General features: G+C 34.8%; 1 protein-coding gene across 1 annotated transcript in view; it reads right to left on the bottom strand.

Moving 5' to 3' along the window:
* Nucleotides 1-12,939, bottom strand: part of ZNF292 (zinc finger protein 292) — a 107,736-nt gene that overhangs the window by 32,816 nt on the left and 61,981 nt on the right. The window contains exons 2-3 of the mRNA XM_027854962.1: nt 1,946-2,100; nt 1,697-1,775 (exon numbers count right to left, since the gene is read on the bottom strand). Of these exons, the coding sequence (XP_027710763.1) occupies nt 1,697-1,775; nt 1,946-2,100 (234 nt within the window). The remainder of the gene's footprint in view (nt 1-1,696; nt 1,776-1,945; nt 2,101-12,939) is intronic.

Here is a 12,939-nt window from a genome sequence, read left to right as displayed (position 1 = left end):
TATATATCTTTTGCATTTTTATTTCAGATTTTATTTATTTATTTATTTGGCAATTGGAGTTAAGTGACTTGCCCAGGATCACACAGCTAGTGTCAAGTGTTTGGTCTGAGGTCAAATTTGAACTCAGGTCCTACTGACTTCAGGGCCAGTGCTCTATCCACTGTGCCACCTAACTGTCCCTCAAATTTTATTTTGAAATTATTTTTTACAAATGTTTTCAAATGTTGCTTATTTCATTTTGCCCACAAATTACAAATTAAATTCTGAAGTGTACACATACATCTTTTTTTTAAGAAATATAAGGCAGCCTTGTTAATAGTACATAATAATTCTCTATTAAAGAAGACTAAATAGAATGATTTAAGGGTTTTACAAAGATAACAAAACAAATAGGATACTTTTCTTTATCATTCCTCTTTGTACAAAAGGTTCAACCAGGTAATAATTAGCAAAATGTGCAAAGTAGTTCAATATTACATTTGCATATAAAAATCTACAAATTATCTTTTGTTAGTAAAGTTTATTTGAAAATATAATATTCATTACAATCTAAGCTCCATGATATGCTGAAACTCTAAAACAGGGGAAAAAACAGATGCATAAATGTGAATTTTAGTATCAAATAATATAACATTTTATTTTATTTTAGGCAAAGATAAACTTACAAGCAAATTTTAAAAATAAATTTCTCAGGCCAACTAATTTTTTTTTTTACTTTCTCACTATTTTTAAGTCTGCCATTCCCTAATAAGGCTTACACCATTATAAAAACTAATAAAGCTAAAAAGGTATTCTTAGAACTCTTCATAGACGCATACTATGATAGCTTGTAGGGAGGATTCTACCCCATCATTAGAAATATGTATTATTAACTCAATTAACTAAATCACACAACCAATATATTTTTAAATTATCTACAATGTACTCAGTTTGGTTCTGAGGAAGATATAAGGGAGTATAAGATGCTGTCCTGCCCTAAAAGACTTTATATTGCTTGTTCCTGAGTCAAAGCTAACAAATAAGACAAAAATTAGAGAAAATTAAGTACTGCCTTAATGATATGATGACCTTAAGTGCAATAAGAAAACTAAATGGGAATCCCTAGCTTCCTTCAAGGATCAGCTGACGTGCCCCTTCCTGTAGGCTGATCCTTATACTCTCATTTCCCCTAGCTACTATTGTCCTTTTTTCATCTCTGAAAATACTTTGCATTTTCTTTGGATACATTGTACATATTTTTAAAATATACTTTAGTAACAGAAAACAATTACATAGATTCTATATATACTTTCTGGTGCATCTGAAGTTTCTTTCCAGTAGAATGTAGATTTCTTGACAGCAGGTACTGTTTTTTATTTTGTCTTTAATCCCCAGTGTTTAGAATAGTTCCTGAACATAATAAACACTAAATAGATAACCTATTGAATGGATCAATTAAATATAATACCTTCTTTAGAAAAGTTTAAATTAAATGGCTTAACAAAGTTGGATAATAAATTGGATATTTCTAAATTCAGACATAGGTAGTTGACTTCCTCTGAGAAACCCAACCTGACTGACCATCAAAGAAAAGTGCAAGAGCTAAGAAACCTATTGAAATGTACGTGCTTCTTTTTGCTGCCTAGTACAAATTGAAGTTTTGTATTTTAAAATATGAGGCAAAAGCATTTAGGACACAACTACTACAAATTCTTACCTGCACCAGTGCCTGAAACTCTTTCCACTGATTATCTGATAATTCAAAGGGCAGACACAGTAAAAGCTCGACACAGCTTCTGAAAAGCACAAAGTTGGTAAGGATATACAGATAAGTCAAGTAAAATTGAGTGATTCTTGTATTGACAGATTTAACTTAATCTATTTAACATTAAAATTTCTTACAATAATTTCTAAAAGGTCATAAAAATCTAAATCTGGGATTTGATTTACTGAAAAATATACTTACAATGCCAATCGTTCCAGCACCAATGCTACATTTTCACACTCAGAGGTAAGATAAGGTCGTGCTTTAGCATAGCTTTGAATAGCGACTGTGTAAACCTCCAACAAAGGTAAAGGATCTTCTGAGGTTTTCCATTTCTCAGCATATTCAAGGAGTGTCTAATCAAAAGAAATAATAAACAATGCTAAAAAATAAAACAAATCTTAAAGCTGAAAAAAAAATCCCAACAAATTTTACAATTTGTTTCCTAAAAGGGAAATTTCATTCATTAGAGGGAAGGAAATTACTTGAAAATTCAACTAATTCACAAAATCTCAGAGTAGGAAGAGAACTAAAAGTCCAACTTATCCCAGAATAGGAATGCCTTTTACAATATCCCAACTCGTGGTGACCATCCAACTTCTGTTTGAAGATCTCCCTTGATGAATAACCTACTTCCTCCAGAGGCAGCTTATCCTACTACTGGATAGCTGCTCCTAGTTCTGCTCTTTTTCTGAGACTAATTAAGAAGTAGACTGAGGGGCAGCTAGGTGGTGCAGTGGATGAAGTACCAGCCCTGAAGTCAGGAGGACCTGAGTTCAAATCCGACCTCACACCAAACACTTGACACTTACTAGCTGTGTGACCCTGGGTAAGTCACTTAACCTCAACTGCCTAAAAAAAAAAAAAATAGAAAATGAAAAAAAAAGTAGACTGAACTGTCTGAAAAATAGAAAGAAATGGGTTTTCTTAAACGATTCTCTTTAATTTAGTATTTTAATTAGACAAAAGCCTTATTGTTAATTCAATCAAAAGAAGTAAATTGTCATCACTGTTGGTGTATGAATAGCCATGGTTACCTCTCCTGGTTAAAAAAAAGCTACAGATGAAATAATGTCTCAGCTAATTTAAGGGAGGTTGTTTCAAAACATAAGATGTTTAAATAACTTATTTTTAGCCTAATTAGAATACTTTTAAGCTAACTAGCACCTTTGATCTAACAATCTCAAGGATAAGGATATAGACTGTACCTGTGATTTCATTTATGCAGAGAACTCTCTCTGCCAGTGCAGGTAAGCAGTACCTTCTCTGTAACCTAGAGAAGTGCCTTAGAACACTGAGAAATTAAATGCCCTGCCCAGGGTTATACAGCCAAGATGTTTCCAAGGCGGACTAGAAGCCAGGTCTTTCCTGGCTCTCAATTCTCTAATCCACTCTTCCTCTCAATAATTTCAAACATATTATTACAAAAGGTAGAAAATGGGGGTGATTCTAGTGTTCTATTTGGCCATGCTACTTTAAAATCCCAATGACTAAATTTAATATTGGTCATCAGATAAACTGAAAATTTTTAAGATTTAATTTAGCTGGAAGAACCTTTTGAGCTCGTGCAATTAAACCTCCTTATTACACAGATAAGGAAACTAAAGCCCCAAGGGGTCAAGTGTTACACAGGTTACACTGGTGAACCAGGATATGAACTTGTCTTCTGACACTGAATTAATAATTCCACTAAAATGAACTGCTTATGGTCATAAGTTTCAGTCCAAAAAATGAAAGATATTGTACAAGAAAAAAAAATGCAGTGGTTAGGGAGAACAGTCTGCTGGACTTGGAGTCAGGAAGACCAGGTGTCAAATTCTGCCTCTGTAGCTGTGAAACCCTCCATAAATCACTTACATTCTCAAAATCTCAATTTCTTCATCTGTAAAATGAAAAGGTTGGATAAGATGCTCTTTGAGATCCCTTCTAGCTCTAAATCTATCATTTAGTTAAATTTATAATTTTCAGTTATATAACATGTTTCCATTATACTGAAATAAGTCAAAAATTTTAAATAACTCTTTATAGAGTCAAGGCATTTCTTGGAAACTTCCAAGCTTTTTAAACATCCAAACTGACTTTCAAAAAATATTAAGTATAAAAGGGTTACAAATCTGTAAAGAAGTTATACTAGAGCCAATGAAAATATACTATGCTTTTAAGAGACTGATTAAACGAAGGAATTGGGAGTGGTAGATGTAGACTTATAGATGTTATTAATTCTCCTGCAATTATTATTTTAAGGTTCCATGGTTTATTTTGAATACATTGGGACTCTATACACATATTCTTATATGGTAATAAATATCTCTGAAAGCAATCACCCGCAAGTGTGCTTGGCAGACTACTGGTCAAGGACTCATCAAGGTCACACCTAAATTGTACATTCCCAAGAAAATAGGTGCACTGGTGGCAAATATGAGATTACATTTTCACTGTTGTTGTATCCTAATAATCAGACATGCTGTTCTTGTCTCCTCAAAAGAATGTAAGCTCACTGTACTTAAAGGCTGCCATTCTTTATCTTTGTATTCCCTTTCCTTCTCCCTCTGAGTCTAGTAGAGGCTTTTAATAAATGCCTGCTGATTGGATGATTTTCCAAGACTGCACAGTAAGTAATGGTGGAGCCAGAACTGGAAAAGTCAAGTCTTCTGATACCTAGTCCCATATTCTTCCCAGGGTACCTTCTACAAAGAGGGTTGTAACAGAAAGAATCAAAGGACAAACAGAAAGCAAAGGACACCTGACAAATGCCCTCCTGGAAACCTATAATAAATTCACTATGTATTTGGTTTTTAACTAACTAAAGCAGAGAACTGAATATACATCCTCTGGAGCAAGAAAATATGACAAATTAGGCTCAAGCCACATTACTTATTTCCCTGAAGGAATAATAAAGAGGAAAAGGTGGAAGATTAAAGTCACTAGGATTTAAAATTTTATGCATGTACAAGTTAAATTACACTTTAACTCAAGAAAATAGTAATAATGGGATAAATTTGCATCGCTCTATCACTTTTGGCTGTTAAGTATAGTTTCTAGAGACATCAATCAATTATATTTAATTAGATATTTAAGTTAAATATTATTAAAAGTTTTCATGAAGCCATAATAAGAACACACATAAAACCTTAATTGTTTAGTTTTAGATTGGCTTTCAAACTACAGTGTGGCAATGAAGTTGGAAAGGTTATAATTTGCATTAAATTTTAACAGCATTAAGTTCTCAGTTTGAAGTTTTAAAATGAGCAAAGTACTTAAAAGACATAAATGTCCAAAGCTAGATGTAAAAGTGAAATTAATTCTATTATGTTCTATGACTTATAAAAGCAACAAATGTAAAACCCCACAAAATAAACTACACACTGAAAATAAAGGCTATGTTATAGTTCTTATTAATATACAACTTGCCTTGACAAGGTTAAATGAAGATGTCAACTCTAAACTTTGATTTAAGTCCTCTTTTTAATATGAATAAAGAAGATAAACTTGGGTAGAGTAGGCTATTTTTTCTGTGAAATGTAAGTTCCCTAAGAGAGGGGAGTGATTAATTTTTGTCTTTGTACTCCCAGCTCCTAGCAAGGTGACTGGACCCATAGTAAAGAAGATGCTTAGGATCTTAGATGTAGAACTGGATCCCAGAGGCCTGTTGAATTGAAATGAATTTGGTTTATAACCTTTTTTTTTTAAAAGGCTCTTGATTTTAAAGATATTAGTCATTTATTACCTAAGAAAATAGGAAAGGGTAAGTTTGCTTTTTTACAACCATCAAATTGTGTACTCAAGGTTAAGAATGACTGCAGCCACTAAAAGCCATTCCCCAATAGATAAATGTAAAATTATGTGAAGAAACAGCCCTCAAAAGAACTGTAAACTGTTAATAATGTGAAAGAATGTTTCAGATTACTAATAATCAAGAAATGAAAATCAAAACAATTCTGAGGTTTCATCTCATATCCAACTAACTGGCAAAGATGAAAAAAAGTATAAAACAGTAAATCTTTGAGAGTTATAGAAACAATGGAGGGCTAATACACTGTAGACCTGTGAACTGGTCAAACCATTAGAAAGCAATTTGAAACTATGTAAAGTGAGTAAAATATTCACATCCTTTGATCCAGAGATTCCACTGCTAGGAATTTACCCCAAAGATGTCAGTAATAAAACGAAAGGTTCCATAACATTTATAGATCCCAGTACATTTACAAATTTTTTTTTTTTGGTAGTTGCAAAGAAGTGGAAACAACGTAAATACAGGGTTAGACAGATAATCAGGTTAAGTTGCAGTACAGGAAATGTAAGAGAATTTAGTATGCTATAAGAAATAATGAACATGATGAATATAAATTGAAGTAATAAGCAGAACTATGAAAATAAAATATACAATGACTACAACAATGTAAATGGAAAGAACAAAATGGCCACTTTCTTAATATATCTGACATCTGTAGTGTTGCACTGGGATTCTTAGTTTCTTTCCTCTACAAAGAAATGGGGGAAGGGGTGCTTTCTCAGAGCTCTTCTTTGGAGCCAAGTATAGTCGTTATCATTTCACCGTATTCAGTTTAAGCCATCTAAAAGAGTAATTTCAGCTATAGGAAATTGAAAAGCTTCCACAGGGTGTGTGCATATGTGCGAGCACACATTTGCGTGCGCGCGCGCACACACACACACACACACACACACATACTGGATAAAGAAAGCAAGTTGGGAAAAACATTTTTGTATAAAATGCTCTTGATAACAGTTTGCTATCCAAGATAACATAGACAACCAACAAAAAGATATAAGTCCAAAAGTCATTCCCCAATAGATTACTGGTCAAAGGATCTGGACAAATATTTTTCAGGTAAAAAATTGTATGCTCTTGAAAACCATAAGAAAGAATGCTCCAAATCACTAATAAGAGAAATGCAAATCCAAACAACCTTGAGGTTTTATCTCACACTGAACAAATTGGCAAAGATGACAAAAGATGGAAGTGTCAATGTTGGGGGTGGGATGTGAAGATAAGTTCACTAATGCAAGTTGGTAGAGGTGTGAATTAGTATATACTACTACTTTAGAAAACAATTTGGAATTATGGTAAGGAAACGGATAAAATGTTCCTATCCTTTGATCCAGAGATCCCATTGCTAGGCACATACCCCAAGGAAGTCACTGATGAAAAGAAAGGCCTTATATATACTCCAAAATACTTACAGTAGATCTTTTGAGGAGTAGCAAAGACTGGAAACAAAGTGGATGCCCATTAACTGGGGAATGTCTAAACAAATGATGACACATGAACATAACACAATATTACTGTGCTACAGGAAATTATGAATATGATGAACAGAGAAGCATGGAAAGACTTACTTAGATGATGTAAAAATAGTATCAAGAAAATGTTTTAATTTAAATTTTTTTTAAATTAAAAAAAATTTTCAGCAGTACGAGATCTTAAACTATATTATAAGGTAGTACTTATCAAAACTATATGGTACTGGTTAAGAAATAGGAAGATAGATCAGTGGAACAGAGTACATAAAATATACAGCAGCAAATGATTACAGTAACCTCGTGTTTGACAAACACAAAGATTAAAGCTTTTGGGATAAGAATTTATTATTTGGTAAAAATTGTTGGGAAAGTTGGACAGCAGTCTGGCAGGAATTGGGTATAGATCAATATCTTACATCATTTACCAAGAAAAGGTCAAAATGGATACTTGACCTAGATATAAAGGCAGACATCTGAAGAAAATTAGAAGAACATGAAACATACTACCAATCAGACTTATGGATAGGAGAACAATTTATGAATAAACAAGAGATAGAGAGCATTGTGAGGTATAAAGTAGATAATTTCTATTGCATTTAATTAAAAATATTTGTACAAATAAAACCAACGTAGTCAAGATTAGAAGGAAAGCAGAAAATTGGGAAAAAAGTTTTACAGACAGTTTCTCAGAGAAAGGTCTCATATTTCAGTAATATAAAGAACTCTGTCAAATTTATAAGAACATGATTCATTCCCCAATTGATAAATGGTCAAAAGACATGAACAGGTAGTTTTTTGATGAAGAAATTCAAACTATATATAGTCATTTGAAGAAAATGCTCTAAATCACTATTGAATAGAAAAATGTTCATTAAAACTACTCTGAGATACCATTTTACACCTACCAGATTAGCTAAAATGATAGAAGGGGAAAGTGACAAATGTTAGAGGGAATGTGAAAAAATTGGGCCACTAATACACTGGTGGTGGAATTGATACAATCATTTTGTAGAGAAATCTGGAATTATGCCCAAAGTGTTATACCCTTTGACACAGCAATACCACTATTAGCTGTGTTTTCCAAGCTGATAGGGGAAAAAGGAAATGAACTTATTTGTTCTAAAATATTTATAGCAGCTCTTTGTAGTAGCAAAGAACTAGAAATTAAGGGGATGCCTGTCAACTGGTGAATGCTAAACAAGTTGTGGCATATGATTGTGATGGACTACTACTGTGCTATAAGAAGTGATGAGTTGGTGGATTTTAGAAAAACATGTTAAGACTTACAGGAAATTATGAAGAGTGAAATGAGTAGAACCAAGAGAATCTTGTAGACAGTAAAAGCAATATTGTTCTAAGAACAACTTCGAATGACTAAGTCATTTTGATTATTATACTCAAATCAACTACAAAGGACCTATGAAGGAAGGTGTTATTCATATCCAGAGAAAGAAATGATAAACAGATGTACAGTATGGTTTTACACACACACACACTTATTTGTGTCTAAGGGTAGCTTTCTCTAGGGTCAGGAGGGAGAAAAAAATCTAAAGTGCACAGCATAGAACAAAAAACAGAAGGAACCACAGAAAAGCTGGATAGCTTTGAAAACAATGTGTAGTATTTGTTAAGCAGTTAAAAAAAGTAAATGGTATGAAATGGAAATCCACTGTTTTATACTGAATCTTCTTTTTATGTTGTGCTATATACATGTAAATTTTCTTTTTTTTATATTTGTATTTAAGTTCAAAATGAATACATTTTAAAAAGTGTCTAAAATGTCTGTATCTTTGACCCAAAGATTCCACTGATAGGCATACACCCCAAGGAGGTTATTGACAAAAAAGAAAGGCTCTATATGTTAGTTATTTTGAACATAGATTGGTTTTTGCTGAATTTTTCCATCTTTTTCTTTCTTTAAAAATTTCTTGGTTATAAGTTTTAGCTCTTTGAAATATGGGGAAGGAGGGATATAGGAAAATCTAGACAATGTAAAAACAGAAGATATCAATAAAAATCTATTTTAAGATAGGTTTGACCTTGTTACTCATCTTTTCATTATCTACTAGTTGCTCAATTATCCAGATGATTAAATATAAAGCACTCTGGCTTTTTAAGACCACCTAGCTCTTTCATACTTTTCCAGGTTTTTTTTTTGTTTGTTTGTTTGTTTTTTGCACTTTACTCATCCTCATGGACCTACAGTTTGACAATACAGGCTTACTTGCTGTTCCTTGAATAAGAAACTCCATCTTCTGTCTGCATACTTTTTCACTGGCTGTTCCCCATGGCTACAATGCTTTCCCTCATCACCTCTATCTCTCTTGACATCCTTAACCTCTTTCAAGGGAGCTCAGATGTCACTTCTGTAGCAGGCCTTTCTAGACCCAAGTTTACCCCTCAAAGGTTAACTTCCTACTTTAACTACTGTGTATGTACTTCCTTATGTACATGTGTGTTCTGAGTTGTAAGTAAATTTCTTGAGGGCAAGAATTGTTCCCCCATCCTCTTTCTTTGTATTCCCAGAGCTCACCACAGTGCCTGGCTATTAAACTACTAAACTATGGCAGGTCTATGTCCCTCTTAATTTAGCTTGTCACAACCTAAATTCTGGTCCTTAATTCATATCAACACATATTATTAACCACTTATTATATTCAAGGCCTACAAGTAAAAAGAGAAAAAAAATTAAGCAGTCCTATTGTACAAGGGAAGGTGGGAAAATGTATATATGTATACATATAAGTGCAATACAAGGTAAACTGAGGATAGCACTGACAAATGGAAGATGGGAAAGGTAAATTACTGAGGTGACAAGTGAGCCCTTTGAGGTTCAAGACAAGGATTTTGAGACTTGGGGATATCCCCTTTCTTATATATGCACCATCAGCATGTAAGTATATATGAAAGCATAATACAAGCTATTAATTTCTATTGTTTCTAAATGAGGCAGTGTGGCATGTTGGTGTTAACAGACAGAAAATCATTCTCAGTATCAGTAAGACCTGGGTACAAGTCTAGACTCTGATATATGACCCTGAGAACATTATGATCTATCAGCATACCAGGTAGCTTTCTAAGACTATAAAAAGCAGAACAGTCAGTGATCTGCACTGGCAGAGGGACTATCCTCACTCGGAGTTTCCTACAACAATGAAATCACAGATCCAGTCCAAAAAATATATATTTCTAATAACTGTGGGGCAAAAAGGGGTAAGATGAGTACCAGGTGGAAAAAAAAAAAACTAACAGTTTTAAGAGACTGAATTAATCTATTAAGTTTCTTTGCTAAACATTCAATAAGGGCCTGCTATCTTCAAGGAAGTGCACAAAGTACCGGGAACTTTTTTTTCTTTTGGTGCATCTGTGATTTCATGAGTCTTACTGTACAAACTCCTTTCATTAAGAATATTGGCAACTCTCTAACTTAAAGATTAAGAGAAGCTACAGACCTCTGAGTCTTCACCCTTTATGACCTTTCTACAACATTTGACACTGTTGATTATCCCCCTACTTCTGGGTTTTCATGTTACTACTCTGTTGGGGTTCTCTCCATACCTGTGGAAAGGTCTACTTTGTAGGACCATTACCCATGTCCTTTCTGCTATACATGAGTATAACCCAAAGCTTTATCCTGGGCCTACTCTTCTTTATATTTCCTTGGTGATCTTACCAATTCCCATCAAGTCAACTATCCCTAGTACATAGAAGGACCTAATAAATGCTTGTTAATCATTGACTAACTCTATACTTACTACTTTTTTTTTGGCTAGGCAATGGGGTTAAGTGACTTGCCCAGGGTAGTAAGTGTTATGTGTCTGGGGCCGGATTTGGACTCAGGTGCTCCTGAATCCAGGACTGGTGCTCTATCCACTGCGCCACCTAGCTGCCCCTACATATGACTTTTTACATAGCTAGCCTTCACTTTTCTCCTAAAGTTAAAACCTCAATCTCCAAATACCTGGAACACACACGATCATAGATCCAACTCCCTCATTTTACAGGTGAGAAAACTGAAGCCTAGCAAGGCTAAAAGTCTAAGGTCCTATAGGGAGGAGGCGGCACAGTAGGGAACTGAAGCCTGCTTCTCTGACTACAAATCCAGCACCTTACCTGGATGTCTCAAAGGCATCTCAAACTCAGCATATTCAAAATAGAACTCTTTATCTTTCCCCCTAAACCCAACCCTCCCAATTTCCCCACTATAATTGAGGAGGGCACACCCTGTTTCACATCTTTTGGTCCTTTATTCTTTCCTTTCTCTCATCCCTCACATCCAACAGTCCCCTGAATATTCTAACATCTAGCTCTTCTCTTAATTCACCTCGTTGTTTGGTCATACCTTTCTGTTTAGACGAATGCAACAGCCTCCTAAGTGGACTCCCTGCATCCAGTCTGTTCTCCTCTCCAATTTATATTGTCTATACAGCTCCCAAATTGTACCTCTAAAATACAAGTCTGCCTAACTCCACTCTTCTGCTTAAGAATATTTATTGATTGTCCAATGACTTCAAGATAAAACATAAACTTGTCTCTTTGGCATTCAAAACCCTTCAAAACCTGGCTCCCTGCCTGTCTTTCCAAGTTGAACACCTATTACTTTCCCTGAGGCAGTGAAGGCTTCATCCAAAGAGGCAATACAACCCTCCATGTCCTGTTCTGCATCTTTTCAACAGGCTGTTTCTCAAACCTGTGGTGCTCTCCTTTCCTATTCTCCATCTCATGAAACCTCCAGCTTCCTTCAGGGTTTAGTTAAAATAACACTTTCTTTAAGAGGCCTTTCCAAGCCCTACTATCCTAAATCATGGTGTATTTATTTTGTATTTGTCCTGCATTTATTTATCTCTCTCAACTGATCCTTGGAATGTAAGCTCCTTGAGGGAAGGGGCTGTCTTACAAGTTTATTCATAATGTCATAAATATACACCTGGCAGATAGTAGGTATTTGCTAAATGTGTGTTGACTGCTGAATGATCAAAGATCATCTAGTCCAACTCCCTCATTTCACACAGGATCCAAATCCCAGGAAGACGGCCAGGGCACTAAGAAGTTAAGCGGCTTGCAGTACCCAAACAGGCAATATGGATTACAGGAAGAACTTTAACCCCAGGTGGTCTTCCTGACTCCAAGGTTGGCAAAGACTGCCCATGGCACTTAGATACGTTAGCGATATACATCTCAGGTACTAGGGATATAACAAAAATGAAACAGTCCTGGTTCTTAAAGAGATTATTTTCCACTATATAGTGGAAGACTATTAACGTATCTAGTATATAGAGGATGACTATTAACGTATCCAAAAATAGTACCTGAGCTGAATCATGAAGGAAGATATGGAGATTAAGGGGAGTTGATGAAGGAATACGTTCCAGCACAGGGCACCAGGTGACTAAGTATTATGAAAACAACCTGGTATCAAAGTTAAATTCCAAGGTAGTAAAAACATTTTGATATGTGAAGGTAATATTAAGATTCTATTGCTGTATGGGTCAGTGACAAAACTATAACAAAGTTACAGAGAAATAACATGGGTACACACAGGTCAAAAAAGGTAGACATATCAGTTAATTCTTAATAAAGAAATCCTTGTTCTACTGTCTCATCACCAGAGCTGTGAACTCTGTACAGAATTAGTCAAATTTGGAGGAGAAATACTGGACTTTCCTTAAGGCCTGTCCCAAAGAGTGCTCAGTACCCTGAATAACTGAATGAAGATCCAAGCTAGAAGACTTCATCTGTGGCTCATCAGTTGAAGTGTAAAGACACTCTGCACAGAGGATATGACAACAGGCATACAGACACTATGCATGGAAATGTCAAGGGGAGGGCCTGGGTATGGAATGGTTCTTGGTGCTGGAACTGGGACAATAAGGAATAATCATGCTGTGCCCTTTAGGATTTGGGGTTACCAATGCTGTTTGCTTCTTTTTCTT

This window comes from Vombatus ursinus, unplaced genomic scaffold, assembly GCF_900497805.2.
Source record: "Vombatus ursinus unplaced genomic scaffold, bare-nosed wombat genome assembly UNPS02000582.1, whole genome shotgun sequence".
Classification (NCBI taxonomy): Eukaryota; Metazoa; Chordata; class Mammalia; order Diprotodontia; family Vombatidae; genus Vombatus; species Vombatus ursinus.
Note: the sequence above shows the minus strand (reverse complement) of the source record. Positions and strands in the feature narration are given on the sequence as shown.